The following is a 25,282-nucleotide window of genomic DNA, read 5'->3' as shown; positions in this document are numbered from 1 at the left end:
TGCTTGGTATTATAATTGTTTCAATAGCCACAGGAAAGCTTGTGGATATACCCTTCTCTATGCTTTAAGTATTTACTTCAAAAAGGACTAACTTTAGTCAAAACAAAAAGAATATAATCACATCCTCAAATCTGGAAAAAGGTATGTCTCACATTCTACTGCATTGTACCCAGGTATGTTTATGAGAAAATGTAATATATTTTGGAAATAAAAAAACAGCCTTTTTTCTGAAGAGTCCATTCAGCCACTCCAAATGGGAAGGATGGGCTGGGGTTGTGGGGCAGAGGGGCGGGTAATGTAGAGCAAAGGTGAGGCACCATGGACTCTACTGTCCTCTGGTGGTTGTACTCCAGAAAAAATAAAAATGTTTCATAGATTCCGTTTATTCTGTGGTGGGTTTACTTTCCCTTTGAGAGTTTAAACTAAACGGCGAGTTTTTTATACAACTGACAACATTTCCTAAAGTTTCAGGGACAGCCATGTTTTGCTTCATCATTCATAATCATTACTATGATTATTACTTGCTCCTTTATTTTTTCAGGCCATTGAGGAAGCAAACTGGATACAGACTCAGCACTATAAAGGCAATGCTGGAAATCCCTCCCAGCTAGTCTAGTTTTAAGCAGCTTAGTTTTATAACCATGTACATATTTTCCCCAACTGCCTCTATTTCTCATGAATATCTAGCTTCCTGTGTAGACCCTGCAGCTCCAGCAGTGAGATGCTCCAGCCCAGTGGGGTCACTGTTGCTCTACGTGTGCACAGGGGAACCAGCCAAGGCTGTTGACAACAGAACTAAAGGGCTGATGCTCCTGGGTGAGCCGATATTTTAATGTGGGTGTGAGGCTCTTTCATCTGTTCCATTTATTTATTGAGTCTCAAAAAATGTAGGCTAATCCATAATTTATTTATTCCTTGTACTTTAAAAAAATTACACTGCAACATCTTAATAATATTCATCACTAATCTAAATTTATCAATTTGTAATACACTTCCATTTATTGAATGTCCTTTATAATCACATTTTTCCAACTGACTATACATGCCCAGCTACTTCTTAAACTGCACAAAAAATGGTTCTGTCTTATAACTGATAGTGCAATAGCTATTTCATCAAGCTTTTGTAAGGGACTGGTTATCAACAGTAGCCACAGTAGAAGTTTCTGGTTAAGATGGTGGAGTAGAGAAATACTGTATTTGGTTCTTCCTATGACAGCACCAAAATCACCAAAATTACAACTAAACTAGAGAACAACCACCATCAAGAACTGCCTGGTATAAGGGGCAGAGATGTATAAAAATGGGCTGGCCTCACACCCACATGGGGTGGTTAAATAGTGGAGGGCTATCTCGGCTATGGAGGTACGCCCTGAGGAGTGAGGAATCCCAGTCCTACACCAAGCTCTCTAGCCCAGGTTCCCATGTTAGAAAATAAATGCTCCCTTAACTTCTGGCTGTGAAAACTGGCTGGGAGTGTGGCTGAGTGAGATGGAGGCTTCTTAAGTCCCAGGCATTCCTCTTAAAAGTCCCACACATGGACTTACTCTCACTTACTCACTCTGAGTTCTAGGACTGGGGCAGCAGCTATAGAGGTACCAGGGACATACAGGAAGGAACCGAATTGTCTGGCATCAGGGTGAGAGCTGGAGGGGAAGCTTTCTTCCAGATAGAAGTGCTGACAGAGGCCATTGCTTATGTGCTGAGCCCTCCCCCGACAGAGCTGACAGGCAGGATCCATATCTGCATCTCCATCAACCTGGCTAACACTGTTAACTCCATGCTTAGTCCCTAAGACCCTGTCCTACCCAACTTGCAGGGCTCACTCAATCCACTTTCAGTGGCTTTTTCTACACAAAAGTACTATCTTGACTCATGATACAGAATTTATTAAAATCTCTCAAAGGTCCATAGATCCCTCACAAGAGGCGACTGCCCTTGCTTGGTGTGCCCTAAACTTCCTGTGAAGCAGCCCCAAGCATAGCACTAATGACAGTTGGCCTTGGTTTTCAGCTTGGCCTCTCCTGGGCACCTCCCAGCTCAGCACAGGCTCCATACCATCTGCAGATCACTTTGTAGCTCATACCATGTAGCCCTGGGCAAGGCAAAGGCAGTGGCTGGGAAGCCCCAGAGTCAGCACACCCAGTGGACAGCTTCAGACCATGTCAAAGAACCACCCAATGACCTCCACAAGTGACACACTGAAGGGGTGGACTCAGCGGGCACCAGAGCCCTGATGAAGAGTCCTGCTCTGTGGGGTGGGCTCCTGCACATCCGCTCCTCCACTGTAGTTGTGGCCAGTCCTCACAGCTCATGGGCCTGGGGGATCAATCCCTCCCATTGATGTACCAACAGCAATCAAGGCTCAATTACAATAGGAGTGTGTACACAGCCCACACAGGGGGCATACCTGAAGCGTCCAGCTCAAGTGACGAGGAGGTGGTACCACTGGACCCTATATAGGACTCCTACTACATGAAGCCATCCTACCAAGACCCAGAGACATAGCAGTTTTACCTAATACACAGAAACAAAAACAGGGGTATAGCCAAAGTAAGGAGACAAAGAAACATGTCCCAGATGAAAGAAGAAGACAAAACTGCAGAAAAAGAACTAAATAAAATGGTGACAGGCAATCTGCCAGATGTGGAGATCAAAACACTGGTTAATAAGGATGCTCAATGAACTTAGGGGAAGAATATATCAACTCAGTGAGGGCTTCAACAGAAAGATACAAAACATAAAAATGGGCGTAGAAAACAAAGAAGAACCAGTCAGAAATGAAGGATACAATAAATGAAATGAAGACTATACTAGACAGGATCAATAGATTACCTGAAGCAGAAGATCAAATCAGAGATTTGGAGGATAAGGTAGCAGAAAACACCCCAAAAGAAAAAAGAATCCAAAAAATTGATGAAACTTTAATTCCAAGCACACCAATATTTGTATCATGGGGATACCAGAATAAGAAGAGAGAGCAAAGAAATTAAAAACCTATTTTTAAAAACTATGACTGAAAGCTCTCCTAACGTGGTGAGGGAAATAGACACACAAGTCCAGGAAGCTCACAGGGTCTCAGACAAGATTAACCTAAAGAAGCCCACACCAAGACACATCATAATTAAAATGCCAATGGTTAAAGTCAGAATTTAAAAGCAGCAAGAAAAAGACAGTTAACTACAAGGGAGCTCCTATAAGACTGTCAGCTGATTTCTCAACAGAAACTTTGCAGACCAGAAGGAATTAGCAGGAAATATTCAAAGTGATGAAAAGCAAGGACCTACAACCAAAATTACTCTACCAAGCAAAGCTACCATTTAGAATTGAAGGACAAATAAAGAGTTTCCCAGACAAGAAAAAGCTAAAGGAGTGTGTTACCACTAAACCAGTATTACAAGAAGTGATAAAGGATCTTCTTTCAGAAGTAGGAAGAAGTATGAAAAATAAAATGGCAATAAATTCATATCTATTAACAATTATTTTAAATGCAAATGGATTAAATGTCCCAATCAGAAGACACAGGGTGGCTGAATGGATGAGAAAACAAGGCTCATGTACATGCTGTCTATAAGAGCCTTACTTCAGAATGAATGACACACAGACTGAAAGTAAAGGAATGAGAAACACCTATATTTCACAAGAGTGGAAACAACAGCAACAAAAAAGCTGGGGTAGCAATACTTACACTAAATAGACTTTAAAACAAAGGCTACAACAAGAGACAAAGGACTCAGCAATTACACTTCTGGATATTTATCTGAAGAAACCCAAAACACTAATTTGAAAAGACATATATATCCATATATGTTCACTGCAGCATTATTGACAATAGCCACGATATGGAAGTAACCTAAAAGCCATGACTAGATGAATGGATAAAGAGTATGTGAAACATATATAGAATGGAATGTTACTTGGCCATAAAAGAATTAAATCTTACCATTTGTGACAACATGAATGGACCTAGAGTCTATTGTATTGAGTGAAATAAGCCAGGAAAAGACAAATACCATATAGTTTCACTTATTCATGGAACCTAAAGAATAAAATAAATGAACAAACAAAAGAGAAACAGACTCAGAGATACAGAGAACATTTTGATGGTTGTAGAGGTGAGAGTGTTTGTAGAAATGGGTGAAATAGGTAGAGATTAACATGCACAAATTGATTGTTACAAAATAGTCACAGGGATGTAGAATATAGCAAAGGAAAAATGGTCAGTAGTACTAAGAACTATGTATGGTGCCAAACAAGTACTAGATTTATCATGGTCATCACTTTGTAAGTTATATAAATGTATAATCGCTTTGTTGCATACCTCAAACTATGATAAGATTGTACATCAACTGTAGTTGAAAAATAAAAACATTTAAATTAAATAAAGTGTAACCAGAGTAGTAGTAAAAGTACAAGGTATGTCCAGAAAAAGTCCAGCCATTGTTTCTATAACTAGAATGTTTTGCACGACATTGATGTAACCTGGCAGCCAAGGAGAGAGGACTGGAATGCGCATGTGTGAAGAAAGACAACTTCACTGTACTAGTCAGTGCGGGCAGTAGATGCTGTTGAGTGAGCACATGTACTGTGTGGCTGTTGCATTCAAAATGACTGAGTACAGCAATGAATCTGTATCAAATTTTGCACTAAGCCTAAACATTTCTCTGCAGAAACCATTCAGATGTTCAGAAGGCCACAGCTATGGGCAACTGGTGATTGGCAGCTTCATCACGACAACATGCTTACTCATGCATCACATCTTGTGCAGAGTTTTTTGGCAAAGAATCAAGTGACCCAGATGACTCAGCCCCATACAGCCTAGACTTGGTACCCTGTGACTTCTGGCTTCTCCCAAAACCAAAATCACATTCCAAAGGAAAGAGATTTCAGAACTTTGATGAGATTCAGAAAAATATGAGGAGGTGGCTGATGGTGATTGGGAGAACTGTGTGAGGTCCCAAGGTGCCTATTTTGAAGGGGACTGAGGCATCATTGTCCTATGTACAATGTTTCCAGTATCTTGTATCTTCTTTAATAAATATTTCTATTTTTCATATTACATGGCTGGATACCTTCTGGATAGACCTCATATAATTTGTTTAATTTTTTTTTATGTAATTGTCCCAAGACTTAGTACCTGAGATGATAATAAACTGACAGGAAGATTTGCCTTATAATGCCATAAGGAAGGCAAACAACACTTAAATCAAATCCAACTCACAGATTCCATTCAAGAAACAGTAAACTTTAATACTTGCTGAGCAAAGAAAAAGTTGAATCTAACAGATCTTTCAGGTAGCTTCCTGCTGGAAATTTGTATATACTGATGACTATGATGTCTAATGACTTTATGCTTGAATGTTTTAGAGTAAAGCTCAATAAGTTAATAATAATAATCAGGTATTATTCATGCATCTCCTTTATCCCAACTTCAAATGTACAATGTTAATGCTTGGCTAATTTCCTTCAATTAAAGAAATATGATAGTATTATAAATTATTTAAGTATTAAATTCTTTTGAAAACCACTTTCAAACATACCTGTTAAATTAAAAGACTCACTCATTGTCAGAAAACCTGAGTTTTAGTCCCAATTTTATCACAGATTATTGGTAACTTTGAGGATGGCTCATCTATATTAGTGGATTGGGTTAGATTCTTCCCAAATTTAAAAATTTTTATCTTATTGAAAATCAAGATTTTTCAGGCTTATTTAGTATTGTCTCTGGAATGATACCATGCCAGACCCACAGTAGATGAGCAGGGTTTGATCAAATATAACAAGCCAGAGAGATGTAGGGTACTGGAATACTAAACCATCTCCATGCACAAGTACTTTCCAAATGAGAACAGCCAACTTGGAAACATACTTGACCATTAAAGGACTGGCTTCTACTCTACACCCTAACATTACAATATCAACTAACTCATTTTGTTGCAACTCAGTGGGTATGCCAAAAGCTGACTCAGTATCTCTCTCCCTTTCCAAATCCACACTTCCTGCAGAGTGGGGGATGCACAGAGGGTTTCCTTCTCACCATTCACAGCTCAGCTAACTCCTCAAAAATACCTTCCTTGCTTTCAACTATACAGTTCCTTTAGAGGGAAAAACCCCAACACTTTCTCTTTAGATAAGAAAAATAAAACATATTATGACCATCTGTGTGATAGATCTTTTACATCCTATGGGGGTAAAAAGCTAAACAAAGCTCAATCCTTCTGTCCAGAAGTTCAAAATCTGTTGAGAAGAAAATACATAGCTAATCAACTTTCTCAGATCAAAATCTGGTACAGTAGAGGTGTGTTTCCTGAAAATGAATTCCTTGGAACTTGAGTCTCACCAGATATTTTTGGTCAGTTGGGTTTGGCAAGTAGTATTCTATATTTAGTGAAGGCTTATAATGTATTGCTTTTTTTTTTTTACCATTCTGATAAGTCTGACATGTAATAAGTCACTTTAACTACGTTTAACCAATGTCCTAATAACTTATCTTTGGACTACAGAAGCTTTTTGTTTTATAATAAGTAATATTCCAGAGATAAAAAATTTTATAAGCATTAGAAGATGAGTTCTGACTAATAATAGTATTTTCTGAGTGTTCTAGGTGTTTTCTGCAAGAAGCACTTTAACACATATTAGCTCATTAAATAGAAAACTTTGTGAAGAATAAAGCATGTAAGCTAGGCCTTGAAGGATGAAAAACTCAGGGGCATGCTGAAGAAAAGGACATTCCAGGAAAAGGTAAGTACACATAAAACATGGAAGGGAGTGTATACGAAATGCATCTGGGAATGTTTGGACAGGAAGAAGCCCACATTTAGCTTTCATTTGCAATGGTAGAAATTTTATCAGAATAGGTTTCCTCTAAACTAACTTTTTCCCTTCTTTATCCCTTCCTTCCATTTTCTGCCATCACTCACATCACCACTGGTACCAAAACTCCTGTGCCAATATTATTTTCAGTATAGTAATGGAACCCAAAATGTAAACAAAATAAAACAACATAGTGCCACCATCTTTTATAAAATGGGTAGGTCCAAGATAGTGATGATAAAAATGGTGGAAAGATCATACTTGAGAATGAGTATAGGTATATTCTCTAATGAATCTATTGTGTGTGTTTTAACTTTTAATTTATTGATTTTAGAGAAAGAGGAAGTAAGGGGGGAGAGAGGGATAGAAAGATAGATAGATACATCAGTTTGTTTTTCCACTTATTTAGGTATTTACTGGCTGATTTTTATGTGCCCTGACTGAGGATCAAACCCATAGCTTTAGTGTATCAGGATGATGCTCTAATAAACTTAGCTACCTGGAGAGGCTATTGTATATATATTAAAACTATACACCTTAAAACAAACAAAAATATATATCATCTCACAGTTTTGGGGAAATTAGATATATGTTATTCTATTTGTTAATAAAGTCTTGGATTAGTAAAATGATTCATTTCCAGAACTATATACCAGGAATGTGACAGAATATATGTTTAGATATTATTGGTTAATTCGATAACTTTTAATGAAAATAGTCATAGATATATGTTTCAGCTAATATGTAATAACAATGATATATGCTTTAAAACTTTACAAACTTTCATGTTCATTAACTATTTTGACTTTCAAAAACATGGACGATATCCCCACAAAGAAATACAGGGTCCATCACAAATAACACCCCCCCTTTTTTTTTCTTGCAAAATCTTTTATCACAAAATCATGAGCATATAATTCTGTAACATAATGATATCACACTCAAGGACACTGTATGACATTTTTGTGAAATGTTCACATTAAAACTATAAATTATACACCCATATTATGACCCACCTAACCACACTCACACAGGTGTTACTTCTGCCAGACCTTGTGTATTTAGAGAAACTAAATATCTGGCCCTAGTACAGAATAGGTTCATGGCTTACAATCACATTTTTTTCCTCCTTCAAATCTGGAACATTTTTTGCAATCCCATTCAAAGTTTTTAGAAACAAAATTTCTAGTCTGTTCAGTATTCAGAATCCCCATCTGAAAAGTTAAGGTACTATTAGTGACTTCTTTTTTTCATTTGCAAGTTGAAAAACAGACAATCTCTCTGAGTAGCAACATGTTGATAAGGGTATCATAAAAAATTAGCTCCACGGTCATAAAGAAAACCCCTTCTAGAAAACTAATCTACCAAACTAATTTATTTTTTGTTCACTACCTTTTGAAAAGGGATTGTACTTAAAAAAGAAGGATGAAAATAAAATTTATCCTAATTAATTTAACACAGAGGACTGGGGAGATTGTATGGGTAATGGGTATTGTACAATTTCCTGTTTACTTTTAAAACTAAATACTTGGTTTATTATACAAGCAATGGGGCTTTTAGACTGACTATGAAACCTCCTAGTAGGTTTAATAACTCCCATTCCAAATATATCTTATTTAAAAAGTTAAAGAGTGGCACATTCACTTCACCAACCAATGAGATTCTGCAGTTCTCAGTTCTGCTCAGATCATTTTTGCTTGCTGTTCTAGTAGAAATTGAGGAAATTTCTAGAATGAGAAAAAGAGGGCACTTACAAGTTTATTATTAAAGTCGGGATGTAAATTAACACTAGGGATTGCATACTCAAGATCATCTCCACAGTTCCACTGTGTGGATCATCACAGCCCTTAAATTATGCTGTCTTCACTATAATAACAATATTTCTGCCATTTATCAAGCATCACCACATGCAGATTCTTCATCCCATTTGATATTAGTGGAGCTGTGAGAAAGATGTTCTCGATCCCATTTTACAGTCAAGGAGACAAAGGCTCAAAGAGGTCAGCTGCCTTCTAGTCAAGAGCCAAGCCAGGGTATGAACCCAGGGCCCTGAGATTTGGGAACTCATGCTGTTCACACTACATTTCAGAAAAAATCTAGTTCCTTTAGCATAAGGCATTAATCAGCTATGACTTACATTCATGCAAGGGAGTCAACATGCATGTCGAGACATTCATGACTTTGTTACATAAATACCTATAATGTACATAAAGGAAAAGCTTTAGGAAAAATTTAACTACTGAATTGAAAGAATAATAGGTTCCTACAAATAAATGCAAATGGATGGGATGAAAATAATTCTCATAGTTTTAGTCCTCCAAATGACAGTAAAAGCTATAAAAATTTAAACATATAATTTATTTATTAACCCTGAGATTAAAGCAGAAAGGATGAAGAAATTCTATGTTCCTTACCCTTTAAAAGAAATAACTTCTTACAAAAATGAGCCAGCATCTTTCATCACAAAATGAACACCCGCACCAAATCTTCTTTTTGATGGAAACTGTCTGAAAAAGAATATTTAACTTTTCCTTTGTTTTTAAAATGTTAAGTAACAAACCTAAGAAAAATAATAGAAAAACAAATACTATAAAAAATTTAAGATCACCCTCAAGCTAAAAGGAGAGGTTGCTGGTTGTGCTTTCACCGTCATAGGGATCCAAGGGCGCCAAAGGGAGTCCATAGAAATTCGGATTCCCTGGGAAAGGAACTCGTGAACTTTCAAAACGTGCAGTGACATCTCTGAAAGATTTGTAGCAAAAACACATTATCTATATGCTAAATTATAGCAACATATTTTCTAGAGTAATTACTTCTTAAAAAATTTAACAAGTTTATAAATACCTGAGTAATAATTGGCCAATTCAGTTTGTGCCTAGAGTAAGAAATCAAATTAACTTATATATGATTCTATTAGTCAATCTATCTTTTCAACTCATGTATAAAAATGTAAACTTACATACTTCCTTATTGGTTTGTTAAGAAAATTTTTCTAATGGGACTGACACATTTTAATACAGAAAGGACAAAGACCATGATAATAATAATGACTTGTTTTAAAAATCAGGTATTTATTTCATTTAACTTACAGAATTGTGGTTTCTCCCTTTAAAAAATTAGGATGCTAGGCTGTGTTCTGTGTACTGTGTTGGTATACACCTGTGATTTTTCACCGGGTACGCTGCGAGAAATTTTAAAACATGTAGTACCTGACCGTTTAGTCAGGGGCACTGAGCTCTTCTCCCTTAGAATGTCAAAAAATTACAACACCCAACACAACAATAGCCGTCTCTTGTGAATTAATCAAAATTATGCCTATTTTTTTTTGCCAGATTGGCCAAAAATGTATTTTTTTGGTGTGCTGCAGAATTTTAATTAGTGTATGTGTGCCATAAGATGAAAAAGGTTAAAAACCACTGCCTTACACAGACTTGTCTGGGGCCGGTGAATGAACATACTTTATACTCAGTTGAGAGATTTTTATCAGTACACTTAAAGGCAGCAGGGTGCATAATTAGGTATGCCTGCCATCTGTATAGCCCTCCAGGTGCAAGAGGCATTAGCTTTATTTAATATTACCACAACATTAATTTTACTCCATTAATTTATGTCATTTCTCCTTTATTTCAAACTCAGATTGCCAAAACTAAAGCATTGAAGGTGATGCCCAACTCTGGTTTTAGTGAAAGCCTTAAACAAAATCGTCAACAATCTCATTAACTAAGAACACGTTTAAGAACAGACATTGATCAGCTCGGATTCGCCTTTTCAAAGAGTCTATAAACAAAACCTTTCTGATTTTGGTATAATAAAGTTTTTCCAAAGAGAGAGTAGATCACGTGGTCATCATTTTAGGAAGGACTGACAAGGCGCTAGAAAATACTGAATCACGTAATGAAGAAAGCACGCCACTTCAGTTCCTTCAAGCCCAGGGAGACTCTGCGTGAGTCACTAGCAGCCTTGTAACATGTGCCAGTCACCCGTCGTGACAAAGTCCTGATCCTTGTTGGGCAGCAGTATTCTTCATAGAATTTAAGAGCATGATCACTGCTCATAGTTACTTTATATTTATGCAAACGTATTTATTTTTAACTTTTACTGTTATTTTTTTAATCCTCACACGAAGATATTTTTTTTAACATTGATTTTAGGGAGACAGAGGAAGTGGGGTCGGGGGGAGAGAGAGAGAGACACTGATCAGTTGCCTCTTGTGCTTGGCTAGATGGGGGTGGGGGCTGAATCCACAACCTTTGGTGTATAGGATAACGCTCCAACTGGGCACCGGACCAGGCCATGGTTTCTCCCAAATGTATTACTTTTTCACTTATAGTAGTGAGATACAACTCCTCTTTTAAGCACATTTAAGTTAAAAAATTATTTTAAGTAAAATATTTAATAATTAATAAGTCTTATATAAGGATATGAGAAACACCAGGAATGATGTACACAAAGCAAATGAAACTTTGGCCCACTTTGACTTGCATCCCAACTTCAGAAGAAAAAGATATGATCACACGAAAGTGAAAATTGAAGGCAATTGAATAAAACTATTGAATTTATACTATTCTATGTCTTCCAAGATATAATAGGTACCACAACTATGACCATTTCTTGATAGCTAATCCTGTATATTGTATTAATGCTCTATATACAGTAGTGTAATTTCCAAAGCAAGGTAAAAGCACTTTATTTTATTAACTTTTAAGTTAATAAAATTTAGGGGAGTGGAACTTTGAATGCCAAATATTTCAAGGTAGACTCAAGTGAAAAAATCTTGATTTCCACTACATTGATAACAAAAGAAGAGAAAGTATGTTTTCCCAGGGCAACTGTGTGTGTTTCTGAAAATATGCACATAAGGTGGAGGAGAATGGGAAGTTACGAAGAAAAGATCAGAAAGTATTCTCAAACAATACAACTTTCTGAAAAAATGTCCAATGGTAAATGAACATGTAGAAGCTCTCTCCTTGAAGCTGCGTGAAACACTCTTGATGGTAGTACTTTTGGAAACTTCAGGACACATTTTCACTGAGAGAATTCTGAGATCATAATCATAGATTTTCCTCCTTCTTGACAGAATGCTTTCTAAAGGCCTACTATTGAACTCTCTTTACTTGACTGGTAAGTATAATTCTTAGACTTACAATTGTTTTCTAATTTACAAAAAAAATGTATACTGTGGAATACCTGTATTTTGAAGGGAAAAATGAAGCTGCAATGTCAAAGTATACAAAAATCATTCCAAGAACTTTTGCTATGCTTAACTTTCATGCTCTTGCATTTAGAAATTTTCTTGCTGCCAACACTTTTTTCCTCTTGAGATAACTGAGACCAATCCCGCCTTACAAAAAAATCTCTTTAGAAAGGGGTAAAGTTAAACATTGATTCCTAATAGACAAAGTTGAGGAACATCTTTGCACAAATCAAATGCATTCCAGAATACTCGCTGCTGACATGAAACCACACACCAGGACTGCTGAAAGCAGGTGATGATAGTTTCGACATTCCCACACTTAGACCAAAAAAAAAAAAAAAAAAAAAAAGCCTATTTACTTCTGTCTCCCTGCAGGCATCCTTTCGACTGCTCCATTCACTCTGACAAGAGATCTGAATAAAGGCTCTCTAAATCACTGCAAAGCATTCATTCTCAGACAATAAGCTAGCTGACCAGATTGAAACTGTACATCACAGAGCAGGGAAGAGCTTCCTTTGCTTCTTCTAATCTATCAAAATCTGCATTATCAAGATTCTTTTTTTAAAAGACTTTATTCATTAATTTTTAGAGGGGAAGGGAGAGACAAAGAGAGGGAGAGAAACATCAATGTGTAGTTGCCTCTCACGTGCCCCTCACTGGGGACGGACGTGGCCTGCAACCCAGGCATGTTCCCTGACTGGGAATCGAACCAGCAACCCCTTGCTTTGCAGGTTGGCACTCAGTTCACTGAACCACCACACCAGTCAGGGCTGCTTTATCAAGATTCTTAAAAACAAAACAAGAGAACAAAACAAACCAAAAAACTCCCCCAAAACTCTCCTTTGGCTTGTTTTATCCTTCACAACTTTTAATCTTTTTATGCTTCCAACTCAATCTTTGTTCTCATATGACTGGCTATATACCCCACTGCTACTCTTGCTGTTACATATCAGTCAGTGTTTAAGTTAAACATATAATCATCATCTTTTAGGAGGGGTCTAAAAGAACACCAGAAATGTGTGGTATTCTCTATTGTGATACAATTGCACACACAATTCTATGGAACCAATTGTGGTCAATCCCGTACTGAGTTGTACATGACATTAACACTGTAACATTCATGTCTTCGATCTCTTTACTCAGGTCCTTTCTTCCTTCACTAGCTAGAACACTTTTATTTCCAGAAAAAAATAATAGAGGATGTATAAGCTTTTGTCACTTCTTTCCAAAGCTGATGAATCTATATTCTTTTCCTCTCAATCTTTTTCTTTCTCCTTTCCTCTCGGTTCCTCCCTCCCTCTCTTCCTTTCATGTGCTTCAGTTTTGTTAATTAACAGAAATTCAGGAGGGGAGCTTTCCCTGAAGTGGTTTTATATTCCTATAGTAGCATTCCACTGCTCCTTTTTTGCATTTAGTATGCAGACTGTAGCTAGCTAACTTAATGCCATCAAATTAATCATGATCTACAATTTAATCATTCATATGTTTGACAAAAATGTATAGAGCCTCTATTAGCCAGACACAATGATAGCAGCCAAGGATTTAAAAATATTTAAAATACTGTGTTACATGTAGTTTCCCAGGACTCCCATAACAAAATGTCACAGACTAGACAATTTATAACAAAAGAAACTTACTCTTTCACAGTTCTGGAGGCCAGAAGTCTGAAATCAAGGTGCAAACAGCCAAGTTCTGTCTGAAGACCTTAGAGAAAAATCCTTCCTTGTTTCTTCCAGCTGCTAGTGGCTCCAGCAGTTTTTTCTCCCCATGGATTTACATGGATTTTCACTGCAATGTAGTATGACCTCACCTTCACTAGTGTATCTGCAACGACCCTATTTCCAAATAAGGTCCCAGTCTGAGGGTACTGGTGGACATGAATTTGGGGGGATGTTATTCAGGCTAGTAGATACCCACCACGCTGTTCTCCTTGGGATACTCCCTCATATTTACTCAAATTTTAATTTGGTTATACCATAGTGTCCTTCATAAAAATCTTTGCTAGTTAAAACTTATAAAAGAGGGTAGCCCAGCTCCAGTGGCCTACCAGGCATACCTTCATGATGAGGGACCAGCAAGTGATGACTAAGAAGCTAGATGTGTCACTGGGATAATGAAATGAGTTTTGCTACAGTGAGTATCTCGGTGTACAATGATTGGTTAAGGGGAGTTATCTCCCAAGTTGCCGCACGTGTAGTTTTGTCTATTCATTTTGTACAACTAAGAACTACAGAGTTTTTATTAAAAAGAAAAACTGGATACAACTTTTGAGATAAAACAACCTATCCTTTTACAGGTGAGATGAACAAAAGGGAATGCCCATGTTCATGAGCTAACTAAGGATGGCCTCAGCAGAACCAAGGGTGCCCATCCATGCTCAGTGTTCAAATCAGACTTCTCAGGCTTCTGAATATAAATAACTTTATTATGACTTTTCCATCTGAGCACTTCAACTCTGACTACCCTAAAGAACAACTTATAATATCACTACATTAACAGCATCTCTGAAAAACATACACAGACAGAAAGGAGACCTCTCTTTTTACAACGCTGCTTGTCTTCTTCTGCTCCACGAGGAGTCTCTGGGTCTTTAGTATCAGTAAAAACTCAAGATGTAATGTAGAGAATATTGAGCTTTTCATAATAATGTTGTCTGAAGCTCCTCTCATTGTAACCGTGGACACCGCATGTTCAGTTAGACATGATGAAAAACAATTTTAAATTGTAAGCTTTGAACAATGTAATAAAGCTTTTCCCCAGTAACAAGAACAAACAAAAAACATGCCTGCTTCTTTATTCGTGCACCATGAAACTTCTTTATTCACTTCAATTCTGCATTCACACAAAAGTGCTGTAATAAAATATCTGTACACTACTTCTGTTACAAATATAGATAATATTTAAAGTGACTTTATATATTCTAATGTAGGAGTTTCACGCTCTAAAATGGGAATGAACACATGATAATTTCTCACCAGTTGTCTCAATAAACAGCTCCATCTGTTTCCCTTAGTCTTAAACTATTGTATTATAAGATGTTAATATAGAGCAATGAAATGAAGTTATGTTAATTCTGTTAATTTTTCTATCAATTTTCTAATGGCATACAACCAAAATAATTACTAACACATTGCTTTTTTCCCTGTCATTAAGATTAATCCTAACGGAAAGCCAACTGCGCAGTGCGCTGACACGGTTTAGCATTGCGTCAGTGAAAGCCAGCACTGAAGGTTCCGAGAGCTTTCGCTCCTGCACAGTGAGCACAGCTGCTTTCCAGAGAGCACCAGTGGGTGCAGGGGAGGCATCATCATTTTACCTGCAGAGTCCTGGAAATACTTCTAACAGGTCACGAATGAAAATGAACACGGAGATATGCATGAAATGTGTTCTTACATACTTAAGGACATTGCTTTTATCTGCTCTTTACACCACACTAGAAACCCACTCTAGGAAGGAAATATTTATGTGTATATTAAAGGTGGGAGATGCGACTTTTTATAATTGTCAAAAATTTTAAACACTGAGTATTTTTAAAGATTTTTAATAAAAATTTTTTAAGTTAGTAATAACGAGAGGGGTAGATTGACAAAATATAAGAAGCTTTTATAAAGCTTGACATTTTCTTCTTTATTTTATATTTTCACTTTCACCCTAACTTACTGAAGCCATTTCTCTTAGGTTAGCTTTAGAATTCTTTTTTCTCCCTTTACTAACCAGTTCAGCACACAATAATTTTCACCCATGTTACCATGAAGTGTCAGGTATCTTCCTGGAGAAAGAATGATTTAACTAGGCAGACAGTCCCACCTTTGAGTGCATGTTCACAATGTACAAGGAGAGAGGGGACATGACGCTTAGCTATCAGTGAGAAAGTTGTTCCCCTGTGAGTGTCACACACCTAACTGGTGTTTCTCCCTACAGTTCTGAAGAGCAAGATGAACACAGTATGGGAAAAGCCTCCTGAAGGACCAGTCCCTTTCTCTTTACAGTGTGACATGCGAGTGAGCGGGGGTGAACTTCAGGAGAGAACCACCAGCGTGACAGTGCCTTTCGTCCGCTTGAGGATGGCAACGGCTTCTTCGTGGGTTACCCCTTCCAGGCTCTGCCCATTGACAGCAATGATCTGATCACCCCTTTTCAGACGCCCATCTTCAGAGGCTGCTCCCTGCAATGACCAAATAGGCCTGTTTACTTCTCAGAAAATGCTGCACAACAGAAAAAGATCTAAACCAGAATTCAAACTGCTCCGCATGCGCGCACACATGGCTCTTGGGGCTCCACGGGTGCTCCACAGCCATTGGGCAATGATGAACACACACAAAGGAGGTCTTTCTCCTAAATGATTTCAGCAATGAAATTCCTATTTGAGAGAGAATTTAGCAGTCAACGGATTAGCTGGTTTTCTGGCTGCTCAGCATAGCAGGTGGGAACCCAAATTAATGAAGAATATTGGGAGTTTGCCTGATAAAATGGTTTCATAGAATCTAGGATTTCCGATCCTATAAAGAAGACCTACGAAAAGGAAACAAAGGATCAGGTGGGAACAAAAGCAGGTTTGCAGGACAAGGGCATGAGGTTTGCAGAAGCAAAAGCCCACATGTATGTTGACAGGGGCGGGACAAAGCCCAAACCCCGCTAATTCTAACACAAATGCTCTCTGTGATTTCATAAAGGCAGCTCCGACTTGTTGGCTCTTTACTTCCCAAGGGGGTAGATGGAGTCTTCATGTTCTTTGTGGGCCTAATGATTAAGTTTAAACACAGACATTGCTGTTTAAAAAGGACCCTATCTTAAGGCATGCTGAGGGTAGGCAATTATGCAATTACATATAAAATTAAAATACAAAAAAGTTAATGAGGAATCCATAATGATGAAATTCTTAAAATATGTTCTAAGCAGCATGCCTTAAATAAACTGTTCCAAGGCTGAGGAAATGACTGCATGCCTCTTCTATTCATTGGCAAATGCTGTTTGTATTTTTGGACCTACTAGTGGCTTTTAAAAATCTCATAAATTAAGGCTATAGCTTGACTGCTGTAGATACAGCACTTTAAACTGGTTAAAAATAATATTTTTTCAAAGTGACAGAATGAAGCCTCCATTGGTGGGCACTTCATAGAACCACAGCACTAATCTCCAGCCCCTGTATCACATCTTTCCAAAGGTTTGATACATTTTACTCCTTTGGATTGTAAAACTTTGAGATTCTGGATTTTCTCCTGCAGGAAATTTTGTCCAATTTTGTAGTTCCTCAAAAATGCCTTAAAATATATTAATAATAAATATATGGGTTTAAATTATTTTAATAGCTTCACCAATGTTGCAATAACTTCATTCTTATCCTAAGCATTCTTAACACAGAACAGGTTACTATATAATTACAACTATATACTAATGGGTTTCCTTTTTTTCAATTAAATTCCTTAACTGTAAGTGCTGGTTTAATGTAGGTGATGGAGCTTCTGGATACTCTTCAAATTATTTTAGTTACTATTTCTCTACTTTACTCAATGACATTAACTGTAAAATAAATGTTCAATTAGTTAATCTGCATATCCATTTTGTGTACTTTTCTGTTCCTGTTTTATATTGCACAACAGTAAAAGAAAACAACACACACAGTAAAAGAAATGCCAGCACTTTATAGCACACATATTTAAAAAGTCCTATTTTCAAAAGACATGCAATCATATGCCACTTATTTTTAAAAATATAAAATCAGTCATTACTGTCTAAAGTTCATTAATATTTTTATGCATATTGTCAAGAATTCCCACGGAATTTCAATTTGAGCCTATTTTCCTTTAAACATAACTAAGCCTCAAATTGGACAAAAATATTTAATGACCTGTTCCTGTAGGGAGCTCCAGAAGAAAATGACCAACTGTTAACCATTTGGTGTTACCTCAGGCCATAAACTAATAGGCCAGCTGCTGACCACTATTAACGATTGTTTAGGGAAGAAGGGGTGGTTAAAATCTGCAATCTTACCTTCGCAAACACTGTTTTAACATAAATGGGTAAGTCTCCATGAGGGCTGCCATACCCTCCTACTATACTGAAGCCCAAGCCATCTGGTCCGCGGTCTAGTGTAATAGACTTACACTGAGGAGGTCTATAGCAAAAGAAAGAAAAAAAAACAGTTTTTGGATTTTAAAAAAATATATATATTCTTGTGAACCAGCAAGTTAAGGGTTATCTAACACCAACCTAGAACGAGTACCAATGTCCATGTTACTGGCGAGTGTATTACGGGTGTTTTGGCAGGCTTAAATTCTCAGTCATTGCTCAGTATTTTATATTTACATACTCTAATGAAATTCTACTCAACATCCTAATTCTATTACTCACTTAGGGTTCTCTTAAACTAACATATTCACAGCATGTGCTCACAGCATGGAGAAGCTCATTCTTTTCCCAAGTTATTCAAAGTCAGAGGTTTACGGTCCAGAGGACCATCATGGAATAACCCACAAACATCAGCACTCCCATACTCAGAGAGGAAAACCAATTATGAAAAATGTAAAAGCTGCACCAAATTATTTAAGAATTCTAATCCACTCCTCTCTTCTCTTCTTTCTATGTTCTAATTCTTTTGTACTCAAGCATTAGATACTTGTGATTTTTTTAAATCAAAAAAATGATTCAACGAGTAGGAAACGTTGAATAGATCTAACTTGCTCCATGTCACACAGGGCAGTGATAGAATAAAAAGTGCTCCCCAAAAACTCAGAGCTGAAAGTGTGGGAAGGGCAGTGACATGTCTATCTGTCTTTGATAAACTAAAACCATACCACAATTATTTAATAGCTTAGAAACACTTGATTTTCATATTTCACACCTCATCTCTTACTATTTCACCTTTATGTGAGCAGTAGGGACATACAAACCATAATATATGAGCTCACCCCAGATCGTCCTGAAATATACCGCTTGACGTCAACCCAGAGAAAGAAAGGCTGGAGCTGGCCGGCTCCTGCTGGTGACCTGTGACCACGCTCACGTCTCCTCCAGCAACCACCTGAGTGCAGGAGAAGCACAGAGAGAAAAACACGTGTTCATGTGGCTGGGTAATTGTCCTTCAAAAAAGAGCACTTGGATTAAAACATGTATTTTATTGTCCACTTTATCAATTCTGTTAACATAATATACAGCCAAAGAGAAAGAAATTTCACAAGGTCGGGAGACCTCTTCAACTGGCAATGAAAATATTCTCCTAGTTCAATTTATCAAGTTCCCTGATGGGTTTCAAACATGGCCTCACATGCCATTAATTTCTAAAGATCTTCAGAATACAAGCCACTCACACCACTTAAATTCTACAATTGATCATTCGCCGCTGAGCCCTGGTATCTTTTTTCCTTTCAAGTGTGAAACAATAAATACACTGGGATAAATGTGACAGAACGAGTTTCTTACTTACTCTCTTGGAACTCTCAACGTAATCATTTATGTTCCAGGGAAATAGTAAATGAAATCATAGCAGGAGAGTTAAGAGTTTTTACTGGCTTAACATCAAAGCTCCTGTGTTTTCGAGCTACCTGTATTCTGAATAGTGCTTGGGAGAAAAATCTTACCTGCATTTCAATGGAGCCAGGGGTACTTTTCAGTAAGTTAACTGCTTGGGTGTGAGTCATGCCCTCAGTGGATGTGCCACCAATAGTGACAATCCTATCCCCAACCTGCAAGGGGGAAAAAGACATAGCCATCTGCTAAAGCAGCTACGCGGAGAGGGACACTGAGACATGAACAATCATTTCCTTTTCTACCGTGCACATCACATATGTAGCGCTATCAGCAATGAAAATCGACCCAAGGAAACCACTAATTCCCATGAAGCTGCAATCATAAAAAGAAGATACGCATAATGACTAAGTTCTACGGTCTCTGGGGAGGGGGGGAGATCACTCTTCATTTCTCCTGGGTAAGACACTGCTTCCTATTAAAAGAAAAAGATATCTGATGTCATTTGGAAACCAGATTTTCTCTGGAAGTTACTCTCATGCACATTATATGTGACTCTAAGGGGCGTTCAAGCCGAGATCCAAAGGCCGAGTTGGCCCATGGCCTCTTCTGGTGAACAGAGTTTGCTATGCTCATTTGGATGCATTTATGGGGCAGAGCTCAGGAGTTGTAACAGAGAATCCTACGTCCAAAAAAGCCTAGTACAGCCACCACTTGGTCTATCATAGAGAAGTTTTCAGATCCCTGTGCTGTCTAACAAGCTTTGTAAGTGTCAGTCACATATTTAGATATCAGAGGAGACTGAACCATTCCCAATTTAAAGACTACTTAAACTAAGTGAAATAATCCAGTCAGAGAAAGACAAATACCACATGATTTCACTTATATGTGGAATTTAAAGAACAACTGAACTAACTAACAAACAAACAGAGACGAACTCATAGATGGACAGCAGGATGACAGCTATTGATAGCGGGGAAGGGAAGGGAGGGGAGGAATCTAGCAAAAAGGTAAAAGGATTATGGACAAGAGACTGAAGGGGGGAGGAGGGTATAAATGGGTTAAATGGTAATAGAAAAATATGATAAAAATTTTAAAAAATAAACTAAAAGGTAGCCATGTTTCAAGACCATTTTAACACATGAGGCCACACAGATTTTATTTTGTAGAAAATTAGTTAGTTGCTAGTTAGCATAAATTCCATCATGGTGTTCTACATTTGAATAATCCCTTGACTTTGAAACAAGTTTTATATAGTTTTACAATTTATGTCACATTTACAAGGTGGAAAGCAAAAGGAGTTTTACAGTTGTAGGTACATCAGTTTATTCTTGTATTATTATTTATGAATCAGTGTATTATTTATTTGTATTATAACTATAAATAGATTTCTATCCCCACCTATATGTTGAACTTCTGCAAAATTGATAGGGCAATGAAACATAAAAAATCATTTTCAACTTCATAAGGTTAAATCAGCATTTAAACAAATAAAAATGTGTAAAAAAATTTCCACCTCATACTGTTGTTCTGAAGCACTTTGTTTTCTTTTAACTTTTATCAGAGTTTCAAACAAGTAAAACAAAAAAAGGTACAACAGTAAATCTTCCCACTTCATTTGCTTGAAAATTTGTATACAATAGCAAATTCTCTCTTCTAAAAATTTTCTTCACCTTTTACTCAAAGCAAAGCTGAGGTGTGCTGTGAGTGGATTATCTGATTTACAAGCAGATAAAAACATTTAAAACCATCTGCAACCTGTGGTCAGATTCAAAAGGTTTATCAAAGCTTGCCAAATGTGCTGGGACTACCAGAGCAATTAGATAAACTTACTCTGAGTTTCTGGGTCTGAGCTGCCACTCCATTCGGGTGCATCATGGCGATAAATATAGGAACATCGCCAAGTGGGCTGCCTACTCCTCCAGCAATGCTGATTCCCAACGAATCAGAAGGCCCCTGCCATGGAAGAGAGAGTTTGGCCACTGTGATATTTTTAATTGACTTTTGGTTTCTTTGGCACCATATTCTATCGTTAACTCTGATCCTCTAGGTGTGAGGGTGGAAAATGATGCTCAAAAAAATTGCATTATTTTATTTGACACAGGTCCTTAGTGTAATTTAGGAAAATAAGCATCTGTAGAAGAAACCATACATGTTAAGTGAAAATCATATTGTGGGGACTGATGAAGAGCAGGTAAGCTGATAAAATGAAAAAGGCACAAATTTGGAAATCGGAGGGACTTGTGTTCAAAGCCAGGAAGCTGCAGTTACAAAACACTGGAACCTGGAACTTGTCCTCTCCTTCCAGTGAACCACCAGGTCTTCCCTGACTGAGTAGAGACGACAGCGCCTCTCACAGAGCACTGCAGTGAGCTCCAAATGAGAGGGTGGCAGCACAGAGGATCTACATGAGAGTTCAGCATGTAGTAACGGCTCAGTGAGTTGTGGCTGCTTTTACTGTCTCTCTTGTACACAGCTGTCAGGGGAATCTGCTTCAGGAAGACAGGACATATCTGCCAAAGGCAAAGGCTGACTTATTGGTATGAGGTCAGGCAGACTTTGTGTGGGGCTGAGCTGATGCCAGTCTTGACAATACAGAACGTGCCAACAGTGACTTTTTTTTAAATTTATTTATTTTTAGAGAGGAAGGGAGGGAGAAAGAGAGAGAGAGAGAGAGAGAGAGAGAGAGAAAGAGAGAGAAACATCAATGTGCAGTTGCTGGGGGTCATGGCCTGCAACCCAGGCATGTACCCTGACTGGGAATCGAACTTGCGACACTTTGGTTCGCAGCCCGAGCTCAATCCACTGAACTATGCCAGCCAGGGCCCAACAGTGACTTTTTAAACAAGGTACTATGATGAGAAAATTCAGCAAAGACTGCATTGTGTTATTCTAACTGTGATTCATAAATAAATTTTCAGATGGGACTATGAAAAAGTAAGATAGCTTAGAGAAAAACATACACAGATGCCTCTAATTTCAACACAATATTCATTTTCCCAAGTCCCCGAGTTACCTTTTTTATTTCAACTGTTCTTAATCCCTGTATTTCGGATGCTACTATAAAGATGAAAAAGATAAAATGTGGTTATTAAAGCATTTTTTTTTTCATTTAAATTTCAGTGCATGTCTGGAGCTGGCTGGGACTAGATGGCATACACAAAATTTTTTGAAAAGGTTCTCACAGTTGCTGGTACACATGATTACATCTGTCCCACAGAAACACTCTATTTCTCCAGTTGGAAAAACACACGCACCATCCCATGCCTTCCTTCTTATTTTAAGCAAGATTATATAACTGTATAATCCACTTTGAGTGAGACGAGGACAGTATGTGTTCTGGACAGAAAGACACATGTACACAGCTGAGGGGAATAAAGCCATGGGTGCACTGAAAGCACTCATGGATGTAAGTGCCTGAATTTCTAGAATATTAGTCATATTGCAAACAGAGACTGCCATATGGTTAGTTTCTTCAATTTGAACAACTTTCAACGAATGCTTCAAGCCAAAAAACTCTCTGCATCATGATTTCATGTAATTAAAACACAGGAGGATCATATTAATTTTCTCAATCAAACTTTTTGCAATTCTCATGGAAAAAGAAGGCTTCACTTAATGGCCTTTTCTGATTTACTGGTGTTACACTAAACTGAGAAAGGAAATAAAAATCAAACACACCAACAGGCTGAGGGATTACAATTCACAGGAGCCTGATTCTAACATCCGGTGTATCTCACCGGGCAAAGCAGCAGTGGGAGAAGCAGCCACAGGCACAGCTTCCTGCTGTTCAGAATTTTTGCCGGCACACATCTCTCTGCCTGTGTTAGCATGTGGAATGATTTGGGGAAGAGAGCTCAGGGGTAATTTAAAACAGGGAAGAAAATCTGTGTTGACAGCCAAAATTCAAACCAGTAAATCATGTTTAAATGGCAGGCCCATCTTACGTGCATTCTTCTTCGAGCTCCTTTCCAGCGACTCAGATGCACTGGACGCAGAGGGCGGGAAAGTGAAGGATGACAGGCTGCATTCGCTCATCTACAAAGACAAAACAGTGACCTTAGAGAGTTTTGGAAGTGATGATACCCCTTAAATGCCACTTATTTCAGAATTCAATTATTTTAATGCATCGAGAGAGAAATACCTGTTAAGTAATACTGGCATTTGATAATTTGATAGGCATTTAAACAGCTTCTAGTGATTTTTTCTTAAAGGAAGAATTTGCATAGTGATCTAAAATTGAAGTGGAAAGGATGGATGAAATTGATTCCAACCTACCTAAAGTTTTGGTGTATTTTCATAATCTCATTCGAGGTAACCCTCTTTAAATGTCAATTGATGCTGTACACAGATGGGGACTTACAAACAGTAGCACTGGGACCAGTGACAGGATACCAATGGCAACCATCAAGGGGTCCATATGGGGTTTTTAAGGACAGGTCGATGAAAATGGGCTGCTGTCATCAGAAGACAAGACCAAGGAGGGCTTGCCAAGAGACTTGAACCATGTTAACGCTATACTTTCATACATGTGGAAGCATCTACAGTATACTGCTTGGTAAATGTTTGTTATAAAACATTTTAAAATATATTATTTTGGTAGACTTTCATAAATTAATTGGTATGAGATTATGGAAAAAAAATCATGTTAGAAAAGGGATTAAGTTCCTTCCAATTCTTACAAACTACTCAAGAGCTACACCTTGCTTACCTGCCCACTTTCAGCTCTTGCTTTTCCCTGTCGCAAACTCTGCACCCCACTCTGCCAGGCTACCAGAGAGCCAGGCCTGTGTCCATGACCCTGGACAGACCCACAGTCAAAACTGTTCTTGAGTTCCTTTTGGCATGTGAACTGCATTCCCCTGATGAATCTCCCGGCTACCTACCTGGCTGCTCTGAGAGGGCCTCCTCTCTGAATGGAATGGTCCAGCTTTGATTCTTCCTACTTCCAAGGTCACTGTGCCTAGGGAACACTGGGGGAGCAGTTGTTTTATGAAAATGTTTAAATAAAATGCCACAGTCCTCTTTTGGAGCACATTTTACCCTTCAAAACTGAGTTTTGAAAAGGCTTACTCCTTTTGGAATTTCCATAGGCAAGGATACCCCCAATGTTTTGTAGAAAGAGGCTTTTTAAAACAAAACTAGTCAAAATAGTAACAACATGCAGCAACAGCAACATCAAGTATCTGTCTTACCACCTCTTAATTTACATGGGTACTCTTTCTGACAGGTAACAAGAAAATGAAAATTGGGCAATTATCTCAGGAAGCATACTGATTTAGATCAGCTAAGTGAACTAAATAACTCAGGTTTGAAAAAACAAAACAGAAACAATAAAACAACATGTTTTGCTCTCAACAGCAGACATGCAGACACACAAACACACACATGTAAACTCTCTATTGTTACAATGTGCCCAAATAAACAATACCTAAATTAGCCATTCTGCTAGCAACACCAAACAAGGAATGAGGATGCTACATAGTCTCATGTGGAAGTAGCACAAGGAGGCGTGTAAGATGTTGGGCTTCTGGACTTCCGGCAAGATGGAGGAATAGGTGGACGCACCGTACCTCCTCGTACAACCAAGATTAGAAAACCAATAATTTACAACAATAATTTACTATCAGAATAACACCCAGATCCGGCAGAGGATTTATCTGAATGGAAGTCGGGCAGCCAAGAAGTTGAAGTAGACGCATTCATCCGGACCGGTAGGAGAAGATAAGCCAGGCGGGCGCGGGGCTGGCTCGGGTTGGCGGCGCGCGGAGGTCGGGGGAAGGTTTGGCGAGAAATCGGCGCAAAAGCCATCCG

General features: G+C 38.0%; 1 protein-coding gene across 5 annotated transcripts in view; it reads right to left on the bottom strand.

Moving 5' to 3' along the window:
- Positions 1–15,145: 15,145 nt before the first annotated feature.
- MPDZ (multiple PDZ domain crumbs cell polarity complex component) overlaps positions 15,146–25,282 on the bottom strand; it is a 162,494-nt gene continuing 152,357 nt past the window's right edge. For all 5 annotated transcript variants that reach the window (XM_036021592.1, XM_036021593.1, XM_036021594.1 and 2 more), the window contains 8 exons: positions 24,355–24,441; positions 23,416–23,506; positions 22,485–22,528; positions 21,302–21,424; positions 19,582–19,686; positions 18,913–19,025; positions 17,996–18,119; positions 15,146–16,169 (listed from right to left, as the gene is read on the bottom strand). In XM_036021592.1, the coding sequence (XP_035877485.1) occupies positions 16,023–16,169; positions 17,996–18,119; positions 18,913–19,025; positions 19,582–19,686; positions 21,302–21,424; positions 22,485–22,528; positions 23,416–23,506; positions 24,355–24,441 (834 nt within the window). In that variant the 3' untranslated portion in view covers positions 15,146–16,022. The remainder of the gene's footprint in view (positions 16,170–17,995; positions 18,120–18,912; positions 19,026–19,581; positions 19,687–21,301; positions 21,425–22,484; positions 22,529–23,415; positions 23,507–24,354; positions 24,442–25,282) is intronic.

Source organism: Phyllostomus discolor, chromosome 3 (genome assembly GCF_004126475.2).
Source record: "Phyllostomus discolor isolate MPI-MPIP mPhyDis1 chromosome 3, mPhyDis1.pri.v3, whole genome shotgun sequence".
Classification (NCBI taxonomy): domain Eukaryota; kingdom Metazoa; phylum Chordata; class Mammalia; order Chiroptera; family Phyllostomidae; genus Phyllostomus; species Phyllostomus discolor.
Note: the sequence above shows the minus strand (reverse complement) of the source record. Positions and strands in the feature narration are given on the sequence as shown.